Raw genomic sequence first — 27,997 nt, forward strand, 5'->3', positions numbered from 1 at the left:
GCTTTAATATATTTTGTACTAGGGCTGTCAATAAAAAGGTCCTTCTTAATTAGTTAGTGTTAACTTTTATTGTAGAAATTGATTTATCGTATATCGAGCAAGCATCAAGTGCCATCAAACATATTTTAGCATTCGATTACCAACCACAAGCTATCGGATTTTGAAAAGAAATGTATAAACGAATGCAGGCGTTTGTTTTTATACTAGATTATTATTAAAAATGAGGAAGAAAGTAGGAATCAATCAACGATGTGTTGTACATAAACAACCAAACGTTGGTCATATATAATATTACGTACGCATACCCATGATAAGTCATAAAATAAATTAAAGAAATTATATAAAAACGAATCTATCTCCTCCTCTCTACTAATGAAAACACTCTATACTGCTGATTCTCCGGCTATTGCAAATATAATGATTTGGCTTTTCATACCTGTTGCTATTTATTTTGATGTAAACAACAATTTTCCTCGTTGCTCAGTTCTAGGCGTTGCTAGCCGGTTCGCAAGGTGTCTAACAAACCTCAAACCCCTTTGAAGTTTTTCTCAACATAGGCATTTACAATATTTCAAATCAACCAAAATCGTTGAACACATAATAACACAACAAACGTTTGAATTAGTATTATAGATTAGAGTTACGCCAAAATCAGCAAAATGGATGAAATGGAAATTACTAGCGTGGGCCAGTTCCAAACACTGGTCCGCTATAACAATCCAGTGCTTGTGGTTAAGCATCCAGACAAAAAGGGCGCTCCGTTGACGGAGCTGGAAATGAAACGCCCACAAACAGCGGGCGCTCTATTGGATACCAAGAAGGAGACAGAAGAGATATTAAACTCAATACTGCCGCCACGCTGCTGGGAAGAGGATGGCCAGCTGTGGCAGCAATCTGTATCCAGTACACCAGCAACACGTCAGGATGTTATTAATCTACAGGAAATGCTGGACACACGTCTGCAGCAGACGCAGGCACGCGAGACAGGCATCTGTCCGGTGCGCCGTGAGCTCTACTCTCAGTGCTTTGGTAAGCAGTGGTTAAGAAATTATTGAATATAGCAACTAACTTGCATTTATTGCAGATGAAATTATACGCCAGGTGACCATCAATTGCTCGGAGCGTGGTTTGTTGCTGCTGCGCATACGCGATGAGATTGCCATGTCTATGGAGGCCTATGAGACTCTTTACTGCAGCTCTGTGGCCTTTGGCATGCGCAAGGCGCTGCAGGCTCACGAGGAAAAGGAAATGCTGCGTGATCGCGTCAAGACGTTGGAGCAGGAAAAGGAAGCTCTTGAAGAAATCATTACCGATATGAAAATGAAACAGGAGCAGGCCGAACGTCGCAATGCTGAGCTGCGTGCTTCCGAGGAAAAGAAATTCACCGAGGAGATTACTTTCCTCAAGAAAACCAATGCACAGCTCAAGGCGCAACTGGAGGGTATTACTGCGCCCAAGAAATAGTTTTCAATTTTGTTATTTTTTATGTATTTACTTTTGTTGTTTGAATTTAATTATACAACGAACGCAACTAGGCGTCAGTTGGTGTCTTCGCTGCTGCCTCAGTGGGCGCTGCGGGAACGCTCTCTGACTCCTGCGGTGCCATTTCAATGTCATCCACTTGTATTTCATTCACAATGGGCATGGGCTGAAAAGCTTCTGTTGTCTTTTTAGCAGATTCCTTTGCTGTGCGCTTCTGTGGCGGCTCTTCAGTTATAGTCTCAGCGACTGCTGCGTCGTCTTCATCGTCATCTTCATGTGGCAGCTGATTGCGCATAGCACGCAGCTCCTCCTCGCTGGGCAGCTTGTCCTTAAGCTCCGACATTTTGCTCATGTAGAGCTCATAGACAAACTGCGCCATTTCCGACATGTTTTCAATGTCTTTGCCCTTGGCAGCGCTAACAGCAGCGCTGCAAAGACGCTCGGTGGGATATTTGTCTGCAGGCACCAGGCGCAGCTTAAGCGGACGCTGCATTAGCTGTTTGTTTATAAATAAATAATTAGTTAAGACAGTATTTATATAAAAGTTAATCAGTTGTCTTACCAGCTTAAAGGTTTGCTGCAGTTCCAAACAGTTTTTGAACAAAGAAACGCGTCCAAAGATATAAAGTCCCAAACGCGCACGACTCATGGCCACCACCAGACGTCGCACATCACGCAAATGACCCACAGCCTTGGTGCGCACCAGCGAGATGAGTATATAATCATTTTGTTGACCTTGATATTTGTCCACGGTGGTTATCTTATGCGGCCAGCCTATGAGCGGATTGTTGCCGCAACGTGCGCTGACCACATCCCGTATGAGATGCTTCTGGCCATTGTATGTGGTCAAGATGGATATTTTGCTAGCAGGATAGCCCAGCAGCCGCATATACATGAATAGAGCAACAACATACTCGGCCTCGGCAAGATTCTGCAACAAAAGTTATAAGTAAATGTGACAAACAAAGTTAAGTTATGACGCTCACCTGATAGAAATAAGGATTGGGTTCACTCTCGCCCACGCCTTTGTAGTCCTCCACATTGATAAGCTGATAGTCATAAGCTAAGCCTGTGTTTGCCTGTTTGTACTCAGCACGCTCAAAGATGTGCTCCAAATCCGCCAACTTCTTGTAGCGCCATTTGTATAGCGAGCAAATGCTGGAGCGCGCACGTCCTTGTCCATCCAAATCCACAGTGGGCACGCCCAGTCGCACCAAGCGCGTAAACAGACTCTGCTCCATGTTCGAATACTTTTGGAATGCCATATTTTTAATAACAGGCGGCAGCTGATGATGATCGCCTATCATAATCCAGCGCTTCAAGCGGTTAAGACCATCCAAAGGATTCTGCAGCAGCAGCGGTATAAATGTTTCGATTTCCAATATTTGCGCAGACTCTTCCATGAGTATGTTGTCGTAACGAAAGCCTAGATTGACTAGCTCTTTGCGTTTTAGCGCTGCATGCGTGCAGGTCATGGCTATAATCTTGGCCTCTTTGACCAACAAATACTTGGAGCGATCCAGTCCAGTGCGCAGCAGCTCAAATGCACGAAACTCTTCCAGCTCGGTGAATATGTCAGCTATATAACGAAAGTTGCACTGCGCCGTGTGCATTAAATCCTCGTAGCTGCTGGCTTTGAATAGCGGCTGAGGTGCATCCGCAAAGAATTTGCCAAAGGGAAACTCCGACTCGAACAGCTGCTGCAATTTGTTCACATCCTGCTCAGCGCTGTGTGTGAGCATTTGACTCTGGAATTTCTCCCAGCGCGCCATGACATTGTAAAGATAAAAGTAGCCTGCAGTTTCGCAGGTGTAAGCATTGTCGCCGCTTACGCCAAGCGCTTCCTGCAGACGCTGCACTTGTGTTAGCAAATCCATGCGCTTGGCCAGCACATAGTTGACGCGTCCATAGCGACTGTAGTCCTTTTCAGTTTCCAGCGCCTCCTCGCCATGACCCAGACGCAGCAAATGCCGCTCGTCAATGTCCAGCGCCATAATCTTTTCGAATAGCTGATTCAGCGCTTGATTGGAGTGCGTGACAATCAACGTGCGCTGATGCGGCTGATTGTGATATATATTGGATATAATCTGCACAGCAACATCCGTTTTGCCTGTGCCAGGTGGTCCCACAACCAAGGTGAGCCCAGGCTGCATGCCAGCGCGTATAGCTTCCACTTGCGTGGGCGTAAAGCGTATGCAGTTCCTAAAAGCAAAAAGTTTAAATAACTTTGAAGCACTTGCTTGATTTATTTACTTACTGCTTGGGCTTATTGCTGGGATAAGGACCTCGCGTTTCGCTTTTATAAGGCTGCACAACTATGCTTTTACTTATAGCCTGCACTGCGGACTCCTCCTCCTCTTCCTTCTCCTCATCGCTGTCCTGCTGCTGTGCTACATCCTCAAATATTAAACGATAGGGCGGCTCACGTTTCTCTTTAGGCGTCTCACACTTGAGCTCATAGCTGGGAAAGCTAGACTGCAAATGCTCATAGTCCAGGAAGGTATCATTAAAGTCCAAGCTACGCTCTTGGCTGGGCATGTTGCTGTAGTGTGCTGCTCCAGGATCGCCATAGCCCAGCAGTATGTCATGCAGCCAAGGCGGCACTACGCACTCCGTGTTCATCAAATGGCGTATGGTCTCCAGCACTGCCTTGAAATTGTTCTCCTTGGGCTTGCGGCGCATCAATATATTAAAACTCTCATAGACATCATCAGCGCCCTGTAAGCAAAAGTAAAATGAGTAAATAGTAGACTTGAAAGCTTTAAGACGCACCTCTTGCAGCTCATCCATGTCCTGTCTATACTGATTTGAGTCCAGCCATACGCGATAGTTGCGCTGCTCGCCTGGTAGCTGTGGCCGTGGCTCTGGACCATCTTCAATGACACGCCCATTGGGATCCAGCATGCCCTCCACCTCACAGCCGCGCACGCTGACCAAACCCACTTGTGGCACAAACGGCTCGCGTGGATTATACTTGGTGCCATAGGGCTGCGTAGGCTTTACTGTAATTAAAAAGCAAACATCATGTTTGCGCAGATTTTCCCACTCCTCTTTGATCTCGCGACGCACTGACAGCGTTACGCCCACATCGGCACGCACGCGCGAAGGTTTCTTTTCGCCCAGATGCGGTTTGGCCACCTCGACAACAGCAAAGCTGGATATGGGCAATGCCATGCGCGCCCAGCCGCCAAAGACAACATCGCCATCTTCTGATTGCCAAGGCAACATGCGACTCACTGCATCCTCTATATCCTGACGTATTTCATAGGTGGACTCCAGTCGGAATAAATTAAAATTGCGCAGCAAATAATCATGCAGCGTTAGAAACTGCAGATTGAGCTTGGGCAGCGCCAGACAGCTCTCGCCTGTGTAATACTCCGATGGCACTACATTCTCATCCCAGATGATTTGCTCTGTAGGATAGAGCGGCATTTCATTGAGCGCCTCCAGCTGCGAGCAGCGTTTCTCGTGACGCGTTATGAGCAGCTCACGCAGAAATTGCTCGTCCAAGCGATGCCACTGAAAAGGCTCTACTGCCTCATCGGGCACCAGATTCAAAAACGAAGCTATTTGCTTCAATCCCTCTGCATCCAGTGCGCCAAAGTGTTTCTCCAGCGATTCACGATTGTCCACTGTAGCTACATTGGACAGGGCAAAGACACGCAGCTTGGAGAACTTGGCAAACATGGCACGCTGCAGCGAAGTAATCTTCTTGTAATGCAGCTGTGTCATGTCGTGATCTGTAAGTGAATTGCCGGTGACATCGTTGATCTCAAAGCGTGTGTAGAACTTGAGCATGTCCAGCAACTGCAAAGATTTAAAAGAAAACAATTATTTTTAATTGAAGCGCCAACTTGCCCGCAAACAACTGAGCCGCTCCTGAACTCTAACGCTTATGCGTGCATTGAATGGAACGTAACTCAAACAGACACACACACACATACGCCTATAGTTTTTACTACCTTTACCTGTTCAGCAACTCTACAAAATACCCACACATCTTCAACGCGCTCTCTCTCGCTCTGTTCTTGGGCCTGTCAGGTAAGCCGGCCTGACTTTAGCGACGTCATCAACAAAAGTCTACACAGCGTGTCAACCTTAGCTTTGACATTGGTCAAGCGTAAGAGCAACACATAAGAGAGCTAATTAAATGAACAGGACAGCAAAAAGTAGTCCGTCTACATATCCTTATTTGGCAGTAATCGTAGCGGTAATCTTATACGCTATGTAATTTAATGCTGCAAGAGCTAAAAGCCATGCATTTGCCTTGATAATAATTTATTAAACATATTTGCCGTTTGGTTTTAACGCAATGCTTTAGTAGCTGCAAACAGACAAGGGCTTCCTGCTTGCCCCCCCCATCCAACTCCTTTTTTACTCAAAGTGCTGACAAGTGGAGCATTATGAAAGACAAGGCACGCGTTTCAAGTTGCTGAAGGGTTGCAGCTGCATTGGGCTAAATCATCTTATCACATCATCACACAGACAAACAATAAACAAAGACTCAGGGCACATGCACCACTCGTATTTCGCCGGTTCTTAGAGTTTGCCCTGCCTTGCAATTGATAATTTCCGTCTTTCAATTAAGCAACAACAAGAGAGAGAGCAAGCAAGAGAGCGAGAGCGCACGCGAGTTTATCTTACAAAGCCCTGCTTCAACTTTTTACTGTTGCTTTGGTGGTTGCTGCCTACGTAAGAGAGCCGCGCAGTCTGCTTGCGTGTGTGTGTGTGTGTAGAAACTCTACACATACTTGCTCGCTAGCGCTCTTCTGCTAGCAGCTAGCAAGCAGCAGCAGCAGCAGCAGAGGCTAAGAGCGAGTAACAGTCGCAGTTAGTTGCTGAGCGAAGTTGTTTGCTGGAATTTTTGCGCGCTGCGTTGTAAACGAATTTAGTCTAGCATCAACGTTTAGTAATTGTTTGTTTGACTAAAAGTGCATGCATAAAATACACACAACTTTAATTTAGTATAACATTGCAGCTAAGCTAAAAACTCTACACAAGTATAAGCAACAATAAAGACAAACAACTGTCGCTGTCGTCTGCTTTTTTCTACAGTCTTTCTTTTTTTTTTTTTTTTGGGCATGCAAGTCATGATCTTGACTCTAAACCGGCAACGGCAAGCGACTTGATGACGCATTTGATTACGCGTATGTGTATCTGTTACTATTAATTGTATCCGTGTGTGTGTGTTTCGTGATTTTACGAGATGTTTGTAAAAATGCTTGGCGCGCAATTTTTGCCTTACCTGGCGCAAGGCAGCAGCTGTGTTCTAATGTTATGGATAGCACTAAGTGCAGCGCATGTGGTTGAAAAGAATAATAACGAAGCCGCGCCAGCAGCCACAGATGTCAATTTGGTGTTGGTTAACAAATGTTGTGAAAAGTTTGAAATACATGTCAACAATATATGTCAGCAGGTCAACCAAACCGGTGAGTACGAAGAGTCTAACTCTCTAGCCTGCATGTCGTCGGCTTTGATTAACACCCACACTAAACCACCCGACTGGTTGTTAATGGCAACTGGCCCACTACGTTGGTCATTCAACTTTATGGATTTTTGGGCGCAACATATGTGATGGCACTTAATTGGCACATGGGCTAACAATCAATGAGTAAAGCAAATAGTTACTGTCATGTTTTGTGATTCATGCCTAGGCTCAAAATTAAGTCATGCTAAAGCCAAGCATATGGCAATGACTACTGCAAATATTTGTGAGCAATCTAATGAATTAATGTGTTAAACTAAAAGCTTACAAATCAATCTGACAACGTGATCAGCTTGCTAGAGCGGGAATTCGCATCTGCCAAGAATGGAATTTATAACACTGCATCTGGCTAGATCTATATGTGCATTCTGCTATATTTATAGACTGGCAACTTGAAGTGTTTTTTATGATACGCTTCATTGTGCTGCGTTTCCCCCTCTGATTGAACTCAACGCTAATGTTTTGCTTTTGTTAATTTGCATATATCCCCATAGATTACTTTCAGCCCATGTTTACCAGCTATGGCGGTGAACAGAATCAAGATGTAGCGCATTTTAAGTTTGTTATCGGCGTGCCCAACTGTGGCTCCAAGCAGATGTGGCCCGTGCTGCATTATCCGGGCGTAAGTTAGTGCTTTTATTTATTAACTTCCATAGCTAATTTAAATTATTTTTAGAGCTACGACAAGTTGGTGCTGCTGGCTGATGGCAAACTGCGGCATTATACCAACACAGAGAATGAGGAGGATGAGCAGCGTGGCGAGCAGTCCGACTATGATGAGGAGCTAGCAGAGGCAAAGAAGCCACGCTTCTATGACTATGAACAAGGACAGTACTGTTTGGATAAGGTGCGTATAAATCTACTTAACAAACACATACTTATTATTCTTGTCTTTAGGCCGTTTCACCGCAGCATGAGCAGAGCCTCTTCGCTCACATCTGCCTGGCCAAAAAGGAAAACACCTGGAGTGATGGCAACTTTCTGTTGCGTAAAATACTCAATCCCATATTTCACATAATAGCGCTCATCTGTCTGCTGATCATAGCCATTATCTACTTTATATTACCCACGCTTAGGTGACTGTCATAAATTTATATACAAATATGCTATTTTGAATTTGATTTTCTCTTTCAGCAGAGATCTAGTGGGCAACATAGTAACCACAATTGCCATGTGTCTCATGGTTAGCCAGGCAGCGGATCTGGTTTGCATCTTTACCGACTTTACCCACCATGTGAGCTTCATTGTCGCCGATATCATCTTATGCTTTAGTCTGCTGGCGGCGTTCTTCTGGCTCAATAGCTTTGGCTATTATATATGGAAAACCTTTCGCTCGCGCAATGTATTTCTGCGTGTCACCGATGGACGCAAGTATTGTTATTACTCCGCCTATGCCTGGGGCTGTACCGGTACTATGGCTGGCCTGGCAGTGTTTGCGCATTTCTTTCTGGACGCGGATTCATACAAAAAGGAGAATATGCGTGGCGAGCAGCAGACCATTGGCTGGCTAGGCATTTGCATATTCTTTGCGCCCATTGCATGCACCATTATAATTAATATATTCTTCTATGTAACCACACGCAAGTTGATCAATCGACGCACTGTCTATGGACGCATAGCGCACAAGCTTAAGGCCAAGTGAGTATAAGCTAAACTATAATCTATAGATTGCAACTACAATTTATGCTTAACTTGCAGTTTCATCATGTTCACGCTCATGCTGTTGGTTATGTCATTTGCCTGGCTGTTTCTCACCATGTCCTGGATGCAGTTGGACGGACTGGTCTATGCGCATATTATAGTTAATGCATTCCAGGCGCCGCTGCTGCTTTATATCTGCGTGCTGCGGCAGCGTCATGTCACATTTTTACTAAAGAAATCCTGCTGCTATAATGAGCCGCCCTCTGCCAATGATTGGGGAGATGAGATGCACTATATGAATGGCAATGACTATTGACGAGCCGTCCACCTAACTTATTATCCCCAACTGAGCTCAAGCCTTATTTTTAACATGTATGTCTAAGTGTTTTTGTAATAGTTTAACAATGTTAAACATTGAGATTTGTACTTAAAATGCAACTTATTTATAATAAATAAACAAAGTCTGACACTTACCTGACCAAATAGTTTTCCCTCCTCGCGACGCACTAGCGGGCTCATCAATGCGCGCACTATCAGATGACAATCATCCAGCACAGTGTTGAAAAAGCGACGCGTGGGCAGCAACGCTTCCAGATCAATGATGAATTCTAGGAAACGTTCACAGTAGTGCACCACATTGCTGTTGAGCTCACCCTCCGCGGGTATGCGCTCCAGTATATGCAAGAAATCGATGATAAGATTCTGCATGAAGTGTCGCTCCCAAACGATTTCGGGTTTGGCATTATCTTTTTCCTTTTTCTGCAAACGTTTCCAGTACTTTCGCCATTCTGGCACATCGCGCAGTTCTTGCTCGCGGCGACCTTAAGAACAACATAGATTAAATACTTGTTTTGCTGTAGGTTTTGCTTGCACTTACCTGGCTGCAGACAATGCCACATAGAGAGCGACACTAGTCGCTTAGCCTGATCCCGACATATATCAATTTCCATGCTATTGAAGCAGTGGTTTAAAAACATTAACAATCCTGTGCGTTCTCTCATTGTGCTGCCTTTGCCTTTGGGTGTGCGTGGCGGCAAGCAGGATTCCAACATGTGGCGAAAGAAATCTGCATACTCCTCGGGCTTTTCTTGAAAAACATTCCACACTTCTACGCGTTCGCGGAATTTTTCATTGCACATCAGCACTATGGACATAAGATGAGCATGCGTTGCCTTTTCGCGCTTATAATTTGGCCACAAATATTGCTCCAGGTACTGACTGAACTCCAGCATGTTGATGCGCCGCGCACTCTGCTTGCCACACATTTCCTCGCTGTAGATGCGTTCAATTATCTCTGCATTGTAGGGCAGATGATCAGCGGCTGACTCTGGTGACCAATATTGCATTGCCAGCTGCAAAATAAAGTGTTTTTGATTTCAGCAAATTGTAAACGTTTTGTTTAGAGGAGCACCCACCTGCCATATCGGGTCGGCACTAAATTGTGCCAGTGTTAGCGCGCCAGCTTTTTCCTTTGGCTTCTTTTGTGCTTCCTGCTGCGCCTGTTGCGTCTGCGCACGTGTTTGACTTCTGCGTTTCATTTAAATGCTTTTATACAACTGCCAAATTAATATAAACACTTTTGCCAAACTAAATATCACAACAAACGCCGGCTACAATATTTCTGGCAACGCTGTTTGCAAACGATAGCAAAAGCGTTTGGTGATATCGATAGCAGCTGAGTGGAACGCGCGTTAAAACAACTGTATGGCAACACTTAAATGCCGGAACATAAAGCATTTTATATTTTTTTAATTAAACACGTTAAATAAACTAAAGTATTAAAGTGCAGCACACTATTATAATAAATTATTTGTTTAGTTGATATTCTGGTTACAATTTATTATTTATTAACTCTTTGCCTGCAGTAAGAATCTGTTAAAAATGAATCAGCCACTGCCGCCTGAAAACATCAACGTGAGTATTTATTGTTAACAAATTTAATTTAGCAATAATTAACTTTTGCACATTGCAGAGCCACATATTGAATGTGCTCAATTTGCCGCTGATGGACAAGCTGCTACAGCTGGAAATATTGTTCGAACGCTGCACCTTGAGGCAAATACAAGAACTTTTCCCGCTCATCGTGCATTCCATGTTTGGCATCAATGGACATGTTCTGGGCTGGGGACTGCGTACCACAACAATGGAAAACGCACCACATTATTTCAATAGACTGCAACACTTCTTGGGCGTGCATGGTATTTGGATGCAGATTTGCCACAAGCTGTTGAATGAAACAACCAAATTTGAAATAGACATTAACCTGTTGCCGGTAAGTAGTGCTGCTGCTAAATTTATAAATAAATTACTTACCACTCATTCTTTACGTAGCGTAAGTTTATTGGCATGCTGCAGGCGGGTCCCATGTTCTATGCAGATCTCATTAACATAGATATTCTCAAGCATCAGATAACAACGCTGTCCCTGAACGCCTTTGACTTTTACATATTTCACTTTGCGCTGTATGCGTTGCAGCCACTGCATACCATCAATCCCATTGCCATGCAGATACACAACGAACGCAGCAAAACGATTTACCAGCTGCTGTCTGCTGAATATCTGGAAAACTTTTTGCCCTTTAGTCCGGATGCACGCATAGAGCCTGTCAACTTTAGCAACACTATTAAGGCGCCACAGCCGCTGCCTGCGCAGACGTTGCAGCCCATGCGTCAGCCCAAGTATCTCAAACTTCCTAGCTCCTGGCGCAATAGCAACGGCGTGGTTATATCCAGTAGTCCTGGCAGCGGCAACACATCACCGCAGTCCGACAGCAGTGGTGGCGCTAGTGGACGTGCGCATGTCTGGCGTTCAGAGTCAGTGCTGCACTTCTTTGTGGACATCTGGCTGCGTTATGATATCGAATCGGAGCATCATTTGCCGAGCAGCGAATATGTGCGTGGTGTGCGCACTTTGGTTAAGCAAGTCCATTTCTTTGCCAATGCTGCACGCATTGATCATACGCCGCTTTGTGCACTGCGCAAACTATCAGTCAGCATGGTTAAGGGGCGGATTTATGCATTCCTCTGCAGTCTCATTGATCGCTGGCCACTGGACAGCTCCTTGTCGGTGGTGCTGGAGCTTTGGCTGAGCTACATACAGCCCTGGCGTTACACTTTGGCTGCAGTTAATCATCAGTAAGACACAACACAACTTTTGACTACTATAATATATATTAATGTAATATATCATTGCAGTGGCGGCATTAACTATCAACCCGAAATCAGTCGCTACTTCGATGGCTTTATTATAGACAATTTAATTGTTTATACACATATATTTATGCAGCTATTGCCACGCTTTGAGCGCCTGGATTACTCTGTTTATCGCAATGCTTATATGCTGCATCGTTTTGCCAAAATGTTTGCCCAACATGACTTGATTGGTCGTCTCCAACAGTTCGAGCGTCTGCACTCGGGCAATACCTATGGCTTTGATTCACCGCAGCGTCAAGTAAATACGCTCAAGTATGTCTAAATTATAAACTTTATATGTACAACAGCATTAATATTTTACTATTTACAGCCGATCGCACAACAGTTCCTACAATGCACAGTGGAATCCTTTGCACAGCAGCAATATACCAAAACTATTTAGCGAGGATATGCATATGCAAATTGAAAGCTTCTTGTATGTTATAAGCATGGCGCGTAATACGGTGCTATCAAACATACGCAATCTGCGCGGAGAAATTGCGGAAAGGCAGCGCTCCGAAGGCTACTTAAAGAACTTGTTTAAGAAGTTCATGGGCAAGTCCACGCAAGACGAGATTACGCTCTGCGAAGCTAGTCGCATACCAGAGGTGCTGCGTCAAAGCATCGATGCGTTCTGTCGCACTTTTAATGTAAGTTATAACAACAATAGCCTTAGCTGTGGCTTAAGCCTGTATTTTGTGCTTGCAGGTGGACATGGGTAACTTGTCTATGCTGGAGCATGACACATTGCCTGCTGAGCCGACGCCGCCAGCTTCAATAAGCGGCAAAAGCTTTAGCTTTTTCGATGCCAATGGCTCGCTGGACACATCCAAATTAACACCACAGCAAATGTCGTTGAATCTATCAAACATACATCCCACTATAGATCCAGCGATGCTGCCCATTATGACAAATGAGATTAAACCTTTAGTCAGAGCGCTGCATTTTATATCAGAGTCCATAAATAACAAAGTAAGTTTATAGTTTAAGCATATGTTAGCTTAAATTAAACTCTAAACCTTTTGCAGTTTGGCACGCAGATTGCTGCTTACTACGCACGCGAGGACTTTTGTGGCAAGCTAACGCGTCAGCTGCTGTGTCCGCCCATGACAGAGCAATGGTTTGGCAAGAACCACGGCAATGCGGATTTATTCGAAAGGCAGGTGCCGGCGCGTGTGAGTTTGCGTGCCTTGGGCTCCATACCTACGCTACTTGTGCTAGGCTGCGCGCTGTGCTTTGGTCAGCTTTGGTGTGGTGCACCCATTGTGGGATTGCTGGCACTATGCGCGCTGTTTCTTTGCTACTCAGCCTTGTTGGCCATGTTATCGTAAACGCAAATTGTTATTTTTATAGTAATGTAGATTTATAAATTAAAAACCACTTATACTAAGCAATTGTACAATAACAAATTGTGAGATAAGCCCATCATGTAATATAGACAGTGGCCGCTACAATGACAAAGCGTTACTAAAATAAACAGCTGTGAGCACGCCGGCAACTGTTTGTTATTTCAAGATACTGTAGCCTAGGCTAATAGTCCAGACTCGGGCCGCAGCTAACAAGTTGTAAACGCCACTTATATCACAACAAAGATAAGATTACCGCACAGCTTAAGTTGTTGAAACCAATTTCCGAATCATTCAAAGAGTGTAAGTTGAAATGGACGGCAGTGCCAAGCCGCAAGGCAAAAATCCCAGTCAGCGTGCCAATGTGTTATCAAGGCTACTGTTTGCTTGGGCTATCCCATTGTTATATCGTGGCAAGCGCAAGGGCTTGAATGCGCATGATTTGACCAAGTGCTTGCCTGCCGATGAGTCGCAGCCACTTGCTGACCAGCTGGAAGAGTAAGTCTTAATACTTAATAGCACAACTTTCACTAATTTGTTGACAACTTGCAGCGCTTGGTTCAGGGAGCTTTCACATGCTGAGCGTGCTGGACGCAAGCCGCAGCTGCGTCGCGCTTTGTTGAACTGCTGCTGGTCTGCCTTTGCTCTTAATGGCATTGCGTGCTTTATATATATAACGCTCAAGTGAGTTAAGCTATATATAAATCTTATCGCTTGCGCTTATCAGCTGGCGTTTACTTTTAGAATGCTAATCGCTGCTGTTCTGGCGCAGCTGCTGCAGCGCTTGCAACATGCAGCAGCTGATGCCAACAGCATCCCGAATGGGGGCAGCACTGCTACCCTGACCTATCTCTGGAACGATGTTTATAGTCTGGGCTGTCTGCTGGTCGTCATCAATTTGCTTGCCTGCCTGCTCTGGCATCATCTTTATCTGCGTCAACGTTTGATGGGCGCACGCATGCGCATTGCCTGCTGCTCCTTGGTGTATCGCAAGACGCTGCGTCTATCCATGAAGACAGTGGGTCAAACGCCCGCTGGTCATCTGATTAATCTGCTCTCCAACGATGTCAGTCGCCTGGACTATGCGCTAGTCTTTACTCACTACATTTGGATACTGCCCATACATGCTATAGTCACCTGCTATATTATTTGGCTGCAGATAGGCCTGCCCGCCTTGGTGGGCGTGCTAGGCTTGCTGCTGAAGACTATACCCGTGCAAACGGCACTGAGCAAGTTGACCTCCAAGCTGCGTCGTCGCATTGCAAAGCGCACAGATGTGCGCGTGGGCATCATGAGCGAGCTCATGCAGGGCATACAAGTGGTCAAGATGTATGCCTGGGAGCAGTCGTTCCAAGCTGTTGTCGCCGACGCCAGACGCAGCGAGATACAGCAGCTAAGCTATGCCAACTATCTTTATGGCTTTCAACGCACCACTCGCTTCTTTATACAGCGCACCACGTTGTTCCTCACACTGGCAGCAGCTGTGCTTATGGGTCAAAGCATTTCAGCGGACTTTGTCTTCTCTGTGGTCATTTACTACAACATACTGCAGCTGGTGGCAGCTGTCTATTATCCTCTAGCTGTTAATCTAGCTGCAGAGGCTTGGGTTTCACTAGGACGCATTGAGACTTATCTGCAGCAGGAGGAGCGCGATGATGACAACGTTGCTTTGCTAAACAAGTGTGAGCAGTCAGCTGAGCCTGCGTTGCTGCTAAAGAACTTGAGTGCCAGCTGGCTTAAGGAGCAGCCACAATGCACTTTGGAGCAGTTCAATCTGAAAATTAAGCCAGGACAGCTCTGCGCTGTTATCGGCGCTGTGGGCTCAGGCAAAAGCTCATTGCTGCAGCTGCTGCTGGGTGAGCTGCCCATCGTTGAGGGCAGCGTAGCTATACAGGGAGAGCTCTCCTATGCCTCGCAGGAGCCTTGGCTCTTCAATGGCACTGTGCGTGACAATATACTCTTTGGCCAGGAATACGAATCCCAGCGCTATCAGCAGGTGATACAAGCGTGTGCCTTGCTGCCCGATCTGCGACAGCTGCCCGACTCCGATGCCACTATCATAGGTGAGCGTGGTGCTTCGCTCTCTGGTGGCCAGCGCGCGCGCATTAGCTTGGCACGCGCCGTCTACAAACCCGCGTCCATTTATCTGCTGGATGATCCGCTGAGTGCGGTCGATGCGCATGTGGGCAAACATTTATTCGACGAGGTTATTGGTCCACGTGGCCGCTTGGCTCAGCAGCAGGCCACACGTTTGTTAGTGACACATCAAGTGCAGTTTCTGTCCGAGGCTGACTGGATTGTTATTGTGGAGCAAGGACGCATCTTAAGGCAAGGCACCTATGATGATTTTATCAACAGCGATCTGGACTTTGCCAAGCTGCTGGGTGAAACGAAACTAGTGCAGCCAGTGGAGGAATTAAGTGCAGCAATTGACGCGCCAGCTGAGGATACTAAACTAATTCAATCAAGCAGCAGCAAGCAGCTGGAGCTGGAGCTCAGTCAAAAGTTGGTAAGCAGCAACTCAAACTTTTTAGTGTCAACTGCTAATTAGCTCTTCATACTCATCAGCTCATGCCCAACAAGCAGCAGAGCTTAGCTGAGCAACAAGCCACTGGTGGCATCTCCTCTCACGTTTGGGTGGAATACTTTCAAGCTGGCGGCACTTTGTTTAGCTTTGGCTGCATGGCTGTCGTTATGCTGCTCTCCCAGGTGGTCTGCAGCAGCTCGGATTACTTTGCCAACACCTGGACGCAGCAGGAGCAGCTGCGTTCGCAGGGCAAGGCCACGCGGCTGAGCACCTATGCCTGCATGTATATCTTTGGCGTGCTGACCATTGGCGTCGTATTCTTCACCATCTTTCGTGGCTATTTGTTTCTCAAGAGCTGCATGCATGCCTCCAAGGTGTTGCATGAGCGCATGTTCCGTTGCATATTGAATGCCAGCATGCGCTTCTTTCACACCAATCCCTCAGGGCGTATACTTAATCGTTTTTCTAAGGACATTGGCACCATGGACGAGTGGCTGCCCCGCAATATGCTGGAGTTTATACAGCATGGCTTGGTCATCCTGGGCACTTTGGTGGTCATCTTGGTGGTCAATCCTGTGCTAATGCCTGCGGTTATAATTGTCGCCATTATAGATGTGCTAATACTCAAGCTCTATCTGCGTCCCTCGCAGGATTTCAAGCGCTTGGAGAGCATTTGCCGCAGTCCTGTGTTCTCACATCTCACCTCGACGCTGGCGGGCTTGTCCATCATACGCTCACGTAATATGCAGCAGCTGGTGGCCAAGGAGTTTGATTTGCTGCAGGATGTGCACAGCAGCGCCTGGCAGCTGGCAGAGTCCACGAATACAGCTCTCGGATTATGGGTCGACGGCGTCAATTGCGTTTTTCTAGCTGCTGTTACCTTTAGCTTTATTGTGTCCAATGAAGGTAAGCTGACAAAGCTGTTAAGCCATTTAATTAATCAAAATCTTTAGTCACCTACAGCGGCAATGTGGGTTTGGCCATCTCGCAGGCTATTTTACTCACAGGCATGGTGCAGTACTGCGTACGCCAAGTGGCCGAGTCGCTGCAGCAAATGACAAGCGTAGAGCGCGTGCTGGAGTACACGCAACTGGAGCAAGAACCTGCTGTTAAGGGTCAACAGCCATCACAGCAATGGCCAACGCATGGCAAGCTGGAGTTCCGCAACATGAGCTGTCGCTATGATCCTCAAGCAGCGCCTGTGCTGAGGCAACTCAATTTGATTATTGAGCCTGGCTGGAAAGTGGGCATTGTGGGACGCACTGGCGCTGGCAAATCCTCGCTCATAGGCGCACTTTTCCGCTTAGCTTACATTGAGGGTGGCATCTACATAGATGACATTGAAACGGGCAGCATTTCACTCGAGACGCTGCGCACGCGCATTTCCATAATTCCACAAGATCCGGTGCTGTTCTCAGCCACCATACGCTATAACCTGGATCCCTTTGAGCTTTATAGTGATGCAGAGTTGTGGAGCGCGCTGGAAGCTGTAGAAATGCGCTTGGCCATACCTGGCCTGGACTTTATGGTCACCGAACGTGGCAGCAACTTTAGCGTGGGGCAGCGTCAGTTGCTTTGCCTGGCACGCGCCATTCTGCGCAACAACAAGGTGCTGGTGCTGGATGAGGCCACAGCCAATGTGGATTTGCTGTAAGTAATTTTGGTTAGCATTGCTTCAAGCTCAATGTTTTCTCTTGCAGCACTGACTCCTTAATCCAACGCACCATACGCGACAAGTTCCAGCAGTGCACAGTCTTGACTGTTGCCCATCGTTTGCATACAGTGATGGATTCGGATCGCATTATTGTTATGGATGCGGGCAATGCTGTGGAGTACGATGTGCCGCATTTGCTGTTGATGAAATCGCAGGGCGCACTCAAGCAAATGGTGGAAGCTACAGGCGGCGAGTCGGATGCACTCAAAAAACTGGCCAGAGATTCATATAATAGCAGCCATGAGCCTGCAAACGTGGAAGCCAATAAGCTCATATCGCTACTGGAGCGCAGCGCTGGTTTACTCAAAGACAAGAACTCTAAGCCGTAAAGGCTACAAATATATTTTTTTGTTTTTTTTTCGTATGCTTAATATTGAGTTATTCGAAAGCATTTTTTTTTTCATATTATTATAATTATATTTATAATCTTTTTTACTATGCTTATGATTTTTACTATAGCTAATTAGCAGCTTTATATACTATATGTATACTATAAAGAAAATGCTGTATTAACAGATCACTGTGCGCTGAGCTCCGTTATATGCTAAGACCACTTAGAGCATATCCCTAGACGAATTTAATAAACGAACACTTAACAATTATGACATGTTGACTTGGTTTGCAGCGTTAGTGCCAAACGCAGCGTCTGGTCCGGCACAGTAACCATGCGTAGTACGCTATCCACAGGCTGCTCATTGAGGCACTGCAGCTGAAACTCGGCGGCACATTTGCCCAGCAGCAAATGCAGCTGCTTGAGTGCCACACGGCGTCCAATGCAGGAGCGCTGCCCAATGGCAAAGGGCAGACTGGCATGTGGCTGATGCGTCTGCTGGGAGTCGCTTTGGTACCAGCGCTCTGGCATCACGCGCAGCGGCTGCTCAAAGTGCGCAGGATCGCGTCCAGCAGTGTAGAGCGAGAGCAACACGAGCGTCTGTAAAGCAAAATTTGTTTTAAATAAAATAAATTGTAAGCTAAGCTCAAAACTTACGTCTTTCTCTATAAAGTGGCCACCAATTTGCGCATCTTGTGGCATATAGCGTCCTATAAATGGCGCTACAGGATATAGACGCAGCGCTTCCTTTATCAGACCATGCAGCAGCTGTGACTCACCCAAAGCGCGTTCCTGTGCTATGCGCTGCTGCAGCTGCGAATCCAACGAGAGCAAATACAAAGCCCATTGACTACTAAAGGCGGTCTATAAAAAAAATTAACATTAATAAAGTTTGAATAAAACTTAAACTATTGTTTGTTGGTCGGACCGTGTCACCTGCTGCTATGACCAGATCCACAAAGATGCGGCGTATGAGCTCGGCAGGCACAGCTGCTGCTAGGAGTCGCTGATACAGCGCCTGCTCCTGCGTTTGCTGTGCGCCTATGCAGAGCTCTATGATGGCGGCGCCTTGTTGCAACACTTCGTCCACATTGTGCTCAAAGTCGCGCCAGATGCGCAGACGCAGCAGTTGCGCCAGTCGAGGCGGCAGGCTCATGAGCTTTGAGCTATGCTCAAACACTTTGTGCACAATCTGCGTAAACTCAGTCAAGGCGTCCTGTATGCGCTCACAGCTTAAGACATGGACGCCAAACATAATGCCACAAAGCACTGCAAGCAAGAAGAGTTAGTAATAAGTATAGATATGAAGGGATTGGACTTACCTTCTATGGACCATCTATAGAGCTGCTGCTCCAGCTGCGGCAGTTCGTAGTGCTCGCCTAGCAGCGCTGCCTGCGCTGTCTGCCCGCGCCATTTGTCCAGCAATTGCTGCGTACAGCGCTCAATATGCGCGTCCATCCAATTCAAATTGCCATTGAGCAGCAGCCGATTAAGTATACGCCTATTGTGCAGCCACTCAGCGCCCTCCCTGTCACAGTTTAAGAAACGAACAGAATATAAAGAAAAATGCCAATTGATTTGCAAGCTCATTTGCAAGTCCAAATATGTGCCACTTACATAAAGAAGAGACCACGTTGGCAGGCGTGTTGTTTATTGTAGTAGACCCAAGCATCCGGCAGCGGATGCTGCGGATAGTGACCCTCCTGTTGAAATACGCTGCGCATCAGTTGAGCCGAGGCAATAAACACGGCATCCTTTGTGCCGCCCAAGCGTTCGCGATATATAGCGCCATACTGTCGATGACGTGCATCCACGTATTTGTGCAGGCTGCGAAATAAATTGTAATTATTATGATCAGATCAGCTGCAACTTTTGCTTACTTTGGTGCGCCACCAGCTGCTATTATATCCAGGAGCGTGCCCAGCACTGGCAGCCCCTTGATTCTCGGTATGGGCTCATACTTGGGCACAATCTGCAAGCTCTGCGCTGTGTAGCTGCTGTGCAGTTCGCTCCTAAAGTGGCACATGATGCGCAACAGCAGCGTCTTCAACAGCTGCAAGGCCCAGCGCAGCAGGCTCCAGCGGCCCATAATATCACTTAAGACACCTGCAGACAGCAACTGAACGCGTTTTCCCTCACTCACTCACTCTCTTTCCCTGTCCCTTTCCCTTTCCGTCTGGCTCTTCACACACCGCTAGGCCAAAGACTAATCCGAGTACCCGACAAGGGCAAGGCTAATGCACAACTGATTCGGCATGCCGACTGTGCATGCCTTATAACCAACGCTGCTCGACTCGAATTACTCATGCGAAGACAGCATGGTGCGACAAGATCGAGCGCAAGACAAGAAACAGCAACTACCTGCGTTTAGTGTCCGAATCAGTTTCAATATCAATGTATTCTTCCAATGTATGTGCTCAATTTATGTTAAATAAACCAAAATCCAGTCCCAATCATGTTGTATATATTTGCTGAGTGTACAGTAATTTGCAAGCGCTTTACGTATTCTTGTTCCATGTCGAAGATTCCATTCAATGTATGTTTGCAATCGATCAGCATGGGCAAGTGGCGCTCATGGGCGTAGTCAGGATGCAGTAAAGGGGGTGTAGAAGTATTCTCGAATTTTCTATACATTTTTAAATGTTTTCCATTTCAATTTCATAAGTACATTTTTAATTTTGCATAAATAAGTGAATTTTGTAATGCTCTCTAGAACTGCAAACACACCGTTATCCATGAGAGCAGCACAGAGAGTTAAGCTTTTGCTCTCTTTGTTTGCGCTGCTAACTTAAGTTAAGCCTTGCTCTGCCTGCAGTGCACAGTGGGGCTTTGCACAGTGTTTGCTTTGCTTATGAAAAACTTATAATATCATAAATGCATTTCTGTTTTATTTTATTTTAATCAATAAATTATTAATTTGCATTTTTTGTGACTTAAAACAAAAGCACAATGTTTGCATATGCTTTTGCATTAAAGCGCAGCAAACGGTTAATGCGTTATGATTTTCTGCCTATCATGCCGCCCGCTTAGCATCCACATTTTCGTGGAGCGCGCGCTCTCGCGCTCTTTGGGGCTGTGTAGATTTCATTCACTTGCGCGCAGTGCCGTTGCTTTTTGACTGTGGGCTGTGAGAACTTTTTTCATTTTCAGTTTGTTTTTGGTTGTGAAACTTGTCGGTTGTGTTCTCGGTGTAAAGTGCACGTGTTACAGCAGCGAAGAAAGCTTCAAGTGGTTCGGAAGAAATAAAGAAGAGGAAGCGCAACTGTAGCAAAACAAAAAGTAAACGAATCAATGTAGCTAACAAATCTGAGTGGTTATATTGATAAGACAATAGGCAATTAATTAAGTAATTTTTCGATAGCCCTATAGGCAAACACGCACACACACACATGCATATGGCTGCTACTCGATACTTAATTCTTTGCTTTTGTGCTCAGCTGCGACTTTACGTCATTAACTCTGCATAATAATTTGCAAGGCTTGTTCACATCAGCTTCTTTTTATTTGAATGTGGACATAGACATTTTGCATTATCTTGGCATATGCCAAGTATGTATATTTTGTTGCTGCAACAACCACCATAACTGAAGGCCTTAACAAGCGTGTAGTCAAAAATTTAAGTGCCGGCTGCCAGCTGGAAACCCTCGCAGCGCTGCAGCAAAATAAACCCCTGGCCAAGGAGCGCATAGTCTAACCCGGTTTGTTAGCTCACAACACATGCACAACTTTTGATAATTGCCCGATAATGTTTGTTTGATTAAATATCGGTGTGTGTGTATGTGTTGAAGAATGCAATAAGATTGCCGGTTAGCAATAAATATATAAAAAGTACATTGCAAGTGCTTTTATTTATACGAGCAACTAATCACACTTGATATGTAAATAGCGTCTATGTGTAGATTGCGTTTATTTTTTTTCTATAATGAATGTCGGCATGAATATAATTTTGTGGGCTTTGTTAAAAAATTGTTGATATATATTCAATGCTTAGTCAGTTGCAACACAGCGGCAACTGTTGCTATCGAGACGCAGCAGCAGCAGCGAGAGCGAGATAGCAACTAAAAGCTTTTGTTTAATATTTGACAATTTTTACTTTTTAATCACTGACTGTTAATGCGTTGTATTTGCTTGCTTGACTGCAAATTCAGATAATTTATTAATAAGCGCTTTTTATATATATAAATTGTCAATTTTAAATTGTAACAAATTTGCATTTTCAAGGTTAAACTTGTTGCTTCACTTTCTTTTAAAGTACGCATACTTAGATACACCCACTGTGTGTGCTTAATTGATACGCCTGACAAATTTCAATTTAAATAAATTGAGGAATTCCCTCCCCCTTATGCTCAAGACAATCGAATTGCATTCAATGTGTGTACAATTGAAATTTCAATTGAATGCTGAGACATTACAAAAGTTGAGACGCTTCTTTATTTAAATGCCAACAGGTTTTAGCAGCTTTCGGTTCAAAAAACTGTGAGAAAAATTATAGAAATTTCAATTAGGTTATCTTTGCAGACATTACGTTTGTGTGTGACAATAATTAATTAGCATTATGATAATGTTTATTTGAAAATGAGCACTGTCTTGACTGCAATTTGATTTAGAGCACCCAAGTTGTCAGCGCTTATCAGTTACAGTCTATTGACCAAATACGTGAACGTAAGCAAGAAATCGAGTGAACGACCGATATGGCTATATGCACATATCTATGCAGCCTGTATAAGCAACGATTATATTGCACTATATACGCCCCTGCTAAATAAATAAACTTTTACTATTAGCCAAATAAACATTATTTATGTAACTTAATAGCTAAACAACTGTTTTATATGCAAAGCATAAAGATAAAGCTGGCAAACAGACTAAAGTCTTATATTACAATTGTAGTTTCCCAATAGCAATATATACTGCGCTTAGAATCGAGTTCAAGGCCAGACATTGGACACGATAAGGAACAGGAGAGTCATCATGCTTATTACTTGTGATTTCAATTCAGTCTGCGCTGCCGGCAAAGATTAATTCTACGTGCGACGTGCGCTTTGGCTTGATCTTATCAGTCGTACTGGGCTGTAGTATAGTGTACTATATATGACTTTTTATTTGGGTTTTTTTATTGCAGTTTGGACGCGCTCCCATGACATAATGGACAGCAGCGCCAAGCCGGAACGTAAAAATCCACGTGCACGAGCCAATCTATTGTCACAATTGCTGTTCGCCTGGTCGCTGCCATTGCTGTATAAGGGCTCGAGGCATGGACTAACCACAGAAGATCTAACGGAATGCATAGCGGATGATCATTCCGAGGAATTGGGTGATCGCTTGGAGGAGTGAGTTAACAATTGAAAGCTATATACAATTTTTAGAGCAACATTTAATTGCAGTGAGTGGCAAAATGAAGTTATACGCGCTAATCACAAGTCCAAGAAGCCGCGACTACGCAATGCGCTCTTTCGTTGCTTTTTGGGTCCCACCATAGTGAATGGCATTATCTCTATAATTTATATACTGATCAAGTAAGCTTTGAAATTGATAACAAAATGTAATTGATTAAAGCATTTGTTGCCTATGACAGAACCTTAATACCCGCCGTATTAGCCCAGCTCTTGCTGCAGTTCCAGCGCATGCAACAAGCTCCAGTGACAACAACTCTAGATACTGTTGGCGATATACTCAATCGAACTGCACGTGCTGTGGCCTCGTTAGACTCAGCAACAGGCAATGGTAAGACAGATAGTACGAAAAAGTAGAGCCCAGAACCTGCGACTGATATGAAATCCAACTAATTTCAAACTGAAACTATGTTTATTATTAATCAATTCTTTCTTTCTATAGCCAACTCACCCAATGCCTTGGACAACTCCGATCCGCACAAGCAGCACGTCAATGGCTACGAACCGCTGCCCATGGCGCCATCTAATATAACAGCTACGAATGCTTTGGAGCAAGCGGCGCAATATATTTGGCAGGATGTGTATTGTCTGGCCACAGTGCTGGTGGGTGCTACTGCCTTGGGCTGCTTTCTGATTCACCATGTGGACTTGCGTCAGCGTCTGATGGGCGCACGCATGCGCATTGCCTGCTGCTCGCTGATCTATCGCAAAACATTGCGCCTTTCCATGAAGACAGCTGGACAGACACCAGCTGGTTATTTGATCAATTTGCTGTCGAATGATGTAAATCGCTTGGATTATGGTTTCATATTTATGCACTGGATTTGGATTATGCCACTGCAGGCTGTGCTTACCTGTTATTTGATATGGCTGCGCATAGGCATTCCTGCCCTGGTGGGCGTCATTGGACTGCTGCTGAAGACTGTGCCGCTGCAGTCGGCGCTGAGTAAATTGACTTCGAAGCTTCGCATGCGCATTGCGGAGCGCACAGATGCGCGCGTGGGCATTATGAATGAACTGGTCCAGGGCATACAGGTGATCAAGATGTACGCCTGGGAGAAACCCTTTCAGGCAGTTGTCGCTGAGGCGCGTCGCTGCGAGATTCAACAGATTCGCTATGCTTCCTATCTGCGTGGTTTCTATCTAAGCACCATGGTGTTCACCGAGCGTTCTACACTGTATATAACGCTAGCCGCAGCTGCGCTGCTGGGTCAAAGCATCACCGCAGACTTTGTGTTCTCCGCCGCCAGCTACTACAATATACTACAGTTGGTGGCAGCCATTTGGTATCCACTGGCGGTCACTTTCGGCGCCGAGGCTTTGGTTTCACTGCGTCGCATTCAGGCCTTTTTGCAGCTGGAGGCGCGCGATGAGAAGGTGCAGGGCTTAACGCACAAGCGTCAGCAGTTCGATGGCGATACGCGCGCTGTTAATCTGAAGGACATTCAGGCCAGCTGGCTGAAGGAGCAACCACAACGCACGCTGCAGTCGTTTAATCTGCAAATCGAAAAGGGACAACTCTGCGCGGTTATTGGGCCTGTGGGCGCTGGCAAGAGCTCGCTGCTGCAGCTGTTGCTAGGCGAACTGCCCATCATTGAAGGCGGCGTTGTTATCCAAGGCGAACTTTCATATGCTAGCCAGGAGCCTTGGCTCTTCACCGGCACAGTGCGCAACAATATTCTGTTTGGCGAGCAGTACGAGCGCAAACGTTACCATGAGGTCACCAAATGCTGTGCACTGAGCACGGATTTCCAGCAGCTAAGCAATGGCGACAAGACGGTGGTGGGTGAGCGTGGTGCTTCACTCTCTGGTGGCCAGCGCGCGCGCATTAGCTTGGCACGCGCTGTTTACAAGCCCGCCTCCATTTATTTGCTGGATGATCCGCTGAGTGCGGTCGATGCGCATGTGGGCAGACATTTATTCGATGAGGTTATTGGTCCACGTGGTCGTCTAGCGCAACTAAAGGCCACACGCGTGCTGGTTACACATCAGGTGCACTTTCTGAGCGAGGCAGATTGGATTGTTATTGTGGATCAGGGACGCATCTTAAGGCAGGGCACCTATCAGGAGCTGCTGAACAGCGAACTGGACTTTGCCAAACTGCTGGAGCGTCCCAAGGAGGCGGAGTTAACAGGCAACAGCAGTGATTTGCACGCTTCGTCTATTACCACGCTAAGCGAGCACGACATGGAGGATGACGATGATATACCCTATATAGATGGCGTGCGCGATGGTTATTTGCCGCTTCGCAAGCAAAGTGGCTCCACACATGGCAGCAAGTCGGTAAGTTAACATGAGCTACATAGTAAAGTTCACTTTGGCTAATGTTGACTTGCAGTTCACCAACAGCGATCTGGCGGATGCAGAGGATGAAGAAGAAATGGCAGAGGCGCAAGCTTCGGGCGGCATCTCGGCGCGTGTTTGGTACGAATACTTCCATGCCGGCAGCACCTTCTTGAGCTTCAGCTTTATGGTGTGCGTCATGTTGCTCTCCCAAGTGGTTTGCAGCAGCTCCGATTACTTCTCCAGCATTTGGACGCAGCAGGAGCATATGCGCAGCCAAGGCGCCGACACTAGCTTCACCACCTATGAGTGCATGTACATCTATGGCGCCCTCATCATCGGCGTCGTCATCATGACCGTCTTTCGTGGCTTTCTGTTCTTCAAGGTTTGCATGCATGCCTCCAAGGTGTTGCATGATCGCATGTTCCGCTGCATTTTGAATGCCACCATGCGCTTCTTTGATACGAATCCCTCGGGACGCATTCTCAATCGTTTCTCCAAGGATATGGGCGCCATTGATGAGCTGCTGCCACGTGCTATGATGGACTTTATACAAATTGCTTTGGTTATGTTTGGCATATTGATTGTTATAGCTGTGGTGAATCCTGTGCTCATCGCTGCCATGACCATTGTTGCTATCATCGATATGCTCATACTTAAGCTGTATCTGCGTCCCTCGCAGGATCTGAAGCGCTTGGAGGGCATTTGCCGCAGTCCAGTGTTTTCGCATTTGAGCTCCTCCTTAACGGGTTTGTCTATTATACGCTCGCGCAATATGCAGGATGTCGTAGCCAAGGAGTTTGATCTGTTGCAGGATGTGCACAGCAGCGTCTGGCAGCTCACCATGGCAGCCAATACAGCATTGGGTCTATGGCTGGACATAGTCAGCTGCGGTTTCCTCAGCGCTGTTACCTTTAGCTTTATTGTTACCAATGAAAGTAAGTTGAGTTTATATATAAATCAATAATTTGTTAACTTACTTTGCCTTGACTTGCAGCCACCTACAGCGGCAATGTGGGCTTGGCCATTTCGCAGGCTATGATCTTAACGGGCATGGTGCAGTATGGCGTGCGTCAGGTTTGCGAATCGCTGCAGCAAATGACCAGCGTGGAGCGCGTGCTGCAGTACACCGAGCTGGAGCAGGAGCCAAGAGTTCAAGGCAAGGAGCCCTCGCAGCAGTGGCCACCACGTGGCGAGGTTGAGTTCCGCGACATGAGCTGTCGCTATGATCCCAATGGCTCAGCTGTGCTTAAGCATTTGAACTTGACCATCGAACCTGGCTGGAAGGTGGGCATTGTGGGACGCACTGGCGCTGGCAAATCCTCACTCATAGGCGCACTTTTCCGCTTGGCGTACATTGATGGTGGCATCTATATCGATGACATTGAAACGGGCAGCATTTCGCTAGAGACGCTGCGCACGCGCATTTCCATAATTCCACAAGATCCGGTGCTGTTCTCCGCTAGCATACGCTATAACCTGGATCCCTTTGAGGCATATAGTGACGCTGAACTCTGGCGCGCCTTGGAGGCAGTGGAGCTGCGCACTGCTATAAATGGTCTGGACTTTATGGTCACCGAACGTGGCAGCAACTTTAGCGTGGGACAGCGTCAGTTGCTTTGCCTGGCACGCGCAATACTGCGCAACAACAAGGTGCTGGTGCTGGACGAAGCCACCGCCAATGTGGATCCACAGTAAGTAGCCAAAGCGAGTCACTTTTCATTGTTATTAACGCTTTGACATCTTAGAACCGATGCGCTGATCCAGCGCACCATACGCGTCAAGTTCCAGCAGTGCACAGTCTTGACTGTGGCCCATCGTTTGCATACAGTGATGGATTCGGATCGCATTATTGTTATGGATGCGGGCAATGCTGTGGAGTACGATGTGCCGCATTTGCTGTTGAAGAAATCTCAGGGCGTGCTTAGGCAAATGGTTGAAGCTACAGGCGGCGAGGCGGATGCACTCAAGAAAGTCGCCAGCGATTCGTTCAAGCGTATGCAACAACTCAGCGAGGAGCAGCGTGGTGCCTAAAATGAATTACAAATGTTTGAGTTTGGATCACAAAGGAATCAGGAATACTTGAAAAGACGTACCAAAAAAAAACAGCAACACATAAATCATTGTTTAGTTTTTTAAGACTCGCATATAAGTCCTGTCAGCTGTCATTATTATTGTTCTTCTTCTTTCGTTTGTTTCTGCAACTCAACATGCCTATATAATACTGCCTTATATACAAGATATATAAACTAATTAGCCTTGGCTAAATATAAGTTCAAACATTGCTTAGTACTTAGTGCAGAGTTTATAGAATTTGTTTTGATTTTTGTTCTATAATCTTTGCTAGCACGTACTTAAAAATTGTTAAAACGGTAAACAGGGTTTGAACTTTGTATTTACAAAATACTATTATAAACTTAAAAGCAACGGTGCTTGACACATGCATTAGTATTAGTATATATTTTATATAAAACATATAACTCTATATATACTGGTTCAGCAGAGCAGAACAAATAACAATCAATCAATCAATGTGAACCTTTTTGTACTTGAGAAATTAGAAATTTACAAACTGTACTATTTTTAAAAAATAATTACATTGTT

At 45.8% G+C, this 27,997-nt stretch overlaps 7 protein-coding genes across 8 annotated transcripts; 5 read left to right on the forward strand and 2 right to left on the reverse strand.

Annotated features, from left to right (window-relative positions):
• Window positions 1-554: 554 nt before the first annotated feature.
• LOC108603866 (putative inner dynein arm light chain, axonemal) lies at window positions 555-1,616 on the forward strand. The gene is made up of 2 exons (XM_017993034.2): window positions 555-1,029; window positions 1,085-1,616. The coding sequence occupies exons 1-2, from the start codon at window positions 660-662 to the stop codon at window positions 1,462-1,464; spliced, it is 750 nt and encodes a 249-aa protein (XP_017848523.1). The 5' UTR covers window positions 555-659; the 3' UTR covers window positions 1,465-1,616.
• LOC108603864 (RNA helicase aquarius) lies at window positions 1,518-10,210 on the reverse strand. The gene is made up of 8 exons (XM_017993031.2): window positions 10,024-10,210; window positions 9,486-9,960; window positions 9,083-9,429; window positions 4,255-5,289; window positions 3,740-4,200; window positions 2,469-3,684; window positions 2,045-2,413; window positions 1,518-1,978 (listed from the first exon to the last, which is right to left on the reverse strand). Exons 1-8 carry the CDS (start codon window positions 10,144-10,146, stop codon window positions 1,532-1,534), a joined length of 4,473 nt encoding a protein of 1,490 aa, XP_017848520.1. The 5' UTR covers window positions 10,147-10,210; the 3' UTR covers window positions 1,518-1,531.
• LOC108603865 (probable G-protein coupled receptor Mth-like 5) lies at window positions 6,544-9,046 on the forward strand. 2 transcript variants are annotated; one of them, XM_017993032.1, is made up of 6 exons: window positions 6,544-6,911; window positions 7,462-7,589; window positions 7,644-7,814; window positions 7,865-8,043; window positions 8,102-8,605; window positions 8,666-9,046. In XM_017993032.1, exons 1-6 carry the CDS (start codon window positions 6,689-6,691, stop codon window positions 8,922-8,924), a joined length of 1,464 nt encoding a protein of 487 aa, XP_017848521.1. In that variant the 5' UTR covers window positions 6,544-6,688; the 3' UTR covers window positions 8,925-9,046. The 2 variants fall into 2 exon arrangements, with proteins under 2 accessions (XP_017848521.1, XP_017848522.1); XM_017993033.1 differs by having other exon boundaries at window positions 8,105-8,605.
• Window positions 10,211-10,433: 223 nt separating the features above from the next.
• Window positions 10,434-13,137, forward strand: LOC108604041 (sphingomyelin phosphodiesterase 4). The gene is made up of 7 exons (XM_017993303.1): window positions 10,434-10,522; window positions 10,581-10,880; window positions 10,940-11,742; window positions 11,803-12,072; window positions 12,131-12,449; window positions 12,508-12,771; window positions 12,828-13,137. The coding sequence occupies exons 1-7, from the start codon at window positions 10,490-10,492 to the stop codon at window positions 13,128-13,130; spliced, it is 2,292 nt and encodes a 763-aa protein (XP_017848792.1). The 5' UTR covers window positions 10,434-10,489; the 3' UTR covers window positions 13,131-13,137.
• A 306-nt stretch (window positions 13,138-13,443) lies between these two features.
• LOC108604040 (multidrug resistance-associated protein 4-like) lies at window positions 13,444-17,769 on the forward strand. Its single transcript, XM_017993302.2, has 6 exons — window positions 13,444-13,643; window positions 13,698-13,829; window positions 13,890-15,654; window positions 15,714-16,578; window positions 16,626-17,322; window positions 17,373-17,769. Exons 1-6 carry the CDS (start codon window positions 13,459-13,461, stop codon window positions 17,713-17,715), a joined length of 3,987 nt encoding a protein of 1,328 aa, XP_017848791.2. The 5' UTR covers window positions 13,444-13,458; the 3' UTR covers window positions 17,716-17,769.
• A 70-nt stretch (window positions 17,770-17,839) lies between these two features.
• On the reverse strand, window positions 17,840-19,943 carry LOC108602121 (cytochrome P450 315a1, mitochondrial). The gene is made up of 6 exons (XM_017990148.1): window positions 19,598-19,943; window positions 19,335-19,544; window positions 19,040-19,245; window positions 18,646-18,986; window positions 18,375-18,581; window positions 17,840-18,317 (listed from the first exon to the last, which is right to left on the reverse strand). Exons 1-6 carry the CDS (start codon window positions 19,804-19,806, stop codon window positions 17,979-17,981), a joined length of 1,512 nt encoding a protein of 503 aa, XP_017845637.1. The 5' UTR covers window positions 19,807-19,943; the 3' UTR covers window positions 17,840-17,978.
• Window positions 19,944-20,853: 910 nt separating this feature from the next.
• Window positions 20,854-27,910, forward strand: LOC108604167 (multidrug resistance-associated protein 4). Its single transcript, XM_017993500.2, has 8 exons — window positions 20,854-20,996; window positions 22,840-23,047; window positions 23,102-23,233; window positions 23,293-23,441; window positions 23,553-25,393; window positions 25,449-26,331; window positions 26,391-27,087; window positions 27,142-27,910. Exons 2-8 carry the CDS (start codon window positions 22,863-22,865, stop codon window positions 27,425-27,427), a joined length of 4,173 nt encoding a protein of 1,390 aa, XP_017848989.2. The 5' UTR covers window positions 20,854-20,996; window positions 22,840-22,862; the 3' UTR covers window positions 27,428-27,910.
• The last annotated feature ends 87 nt before the right edge of the window (window positions 27,911-27,997 follow it).

This window comes from Drosophila busckii, chromosome 3R (assembly GCF_011750605.1).
Source record: "Drosophila busckii strain San Diego stock center, stock number 13000-0081.31 chromosome 3R, ASM1175060v1, whole genome shotgun sequence".
Taxonomy (NCBI): domain Eukaryota; kingdom Metazoa; phylum Arthropoda; class Insecta; order Diptera; family Drosophilidae; genus Drosophila; species Drosophila busckii.

Coding starts and splice junctions, on each gene's coding strand:
- LOC108603866 (XM_017993034.2), top strand. CDS start 660: ATGGATGAAATGGAAATTACTAGCGTGGGCCAGTTCCAAACACTGGTC. Junction 1,030..1,084: donor GCTCTACTCTCAGTGCTTTG/GTAAGCAGTGGT, acceptor CATTTATTGCAG/ATGAAATTATACGCCAGGTG.
- LOC108603864 (XM_017993031.2), bottom strand. CDS start 10,146: ATGAAACGCAGAAGTCAAACACGTGCGCAGACGCAACAGGCGCAGCAG. Junction 5,290..9,082: donor AGGGAAAACTATTTGGTCAG/GTAAGTGTCAGA, acceptor AAATCTTTGCAG/TTGCTGGACATGCTCAAGTT. Junction 4,201..4,254: donor ACATGGATGAGCTGCAAGAG/GTGCGTCTTAAA, acceptor TTTTGCTTACAG/GGCGCTGATGATGTCTATGA.
- LOC108604040 (XM_017993302.2), top strand. CDS start 13,459: ATGGACGGCAGTGCCAAGCCGCAAGGCAAAAATCCCAGTCAGCGTGCC. Junction 16,579..16,625: donor CTTTATTGTGTCCAATGAAG/GTAAGCTGACAA, acceptor CAAAATCTTTAG/TCACCTACAGCGGCAATGTG. Junction 17,323..17,372: donor ACAGCCAATGTGGATTTGCT/GTAAGTAATTTT, acceptor TTTCTCTTGCAG/CACTGACTCCTTAATCCAAC.
- LOC108602121 (XM_017990148.1), bottom strand. CDS start 19,806: ATGGGCCGCTGGAGCCTGCTGCGCTGGGCCTTGCAGCTGTTGAAGACG. Junction 19,246..19,334: donor CAACGTGGTCTCTTCTTTAT/GTAAGTGGCACA, acceptor AAACTGTGACAG/GGAGGGCGCTGAGTGGCTGC. Junction 18,582..18,645: donor TCATAGCAGCAGGTGACACG/GTCCGACCAACA, acceptor TTTTTTTTATAG/ACCGCCTTTAGTAGTCAATG.
- LOC108603865 (XM_017993032.1), top strand. CDS start 6,689: ATGTTTGTAAAAATGCTTGGCGCGCAATTTTTGCCTTACCTGGCGCAA. Junction 8,044..8,101: donor TTTATATTACCCACGCTTAG/GTGACTGTCATA, acceptor TTTCTCTTTCAG/CAGAGATCTAGTGGGCAACA. Junction 8,606..8,665: donor GCGCACAAGCTTAAGGCCAA/GTGAGTATAAGC, acceptor CTTAACTTGCAG/TTTCATCATGTTCACGCTCA.
- LOC108604167 (XM_017993500.2), top strand. CDS start 22,863: ATGGACAGCAGCGCCAAGCCGGAACGTAAAAATCCACGTGCACGAGCC. Junction 26,332..26,390: donor CTTTATTGTTACCAATGAAA/GTAAGTTGAGTT, acceptor CTTGACTTGCAG/CCACCTACAGCGGCAATGTG. Junction 27,088..27,141: donor ACCGCCAATGTGGATCCACA/GTAAGTAGCCAA, acceptor TTGACATCTTAG/AACCGATGCGCTGATCCAGC.
- LOC108604041 (XM_017993303.1), top strand. CDS start 10,490: ATGAATCAGCCACTGCCGCCTGAAAACATCAAC. Junction 10,881..10,939: donor TAGACATTAACCTGTTGCCG/GTAAGTAGTGCT, acceptor TTCTTTACGTAG/CGTAAGTTTATTGGCATGCT. Junction 12,450..12,507: donor CGTTCTGTCGCACTTTTAAT/GTAAGTTATAAC, acceptor TTGTGCTTGCAG/GTGGACATGGGTAACTTGTC.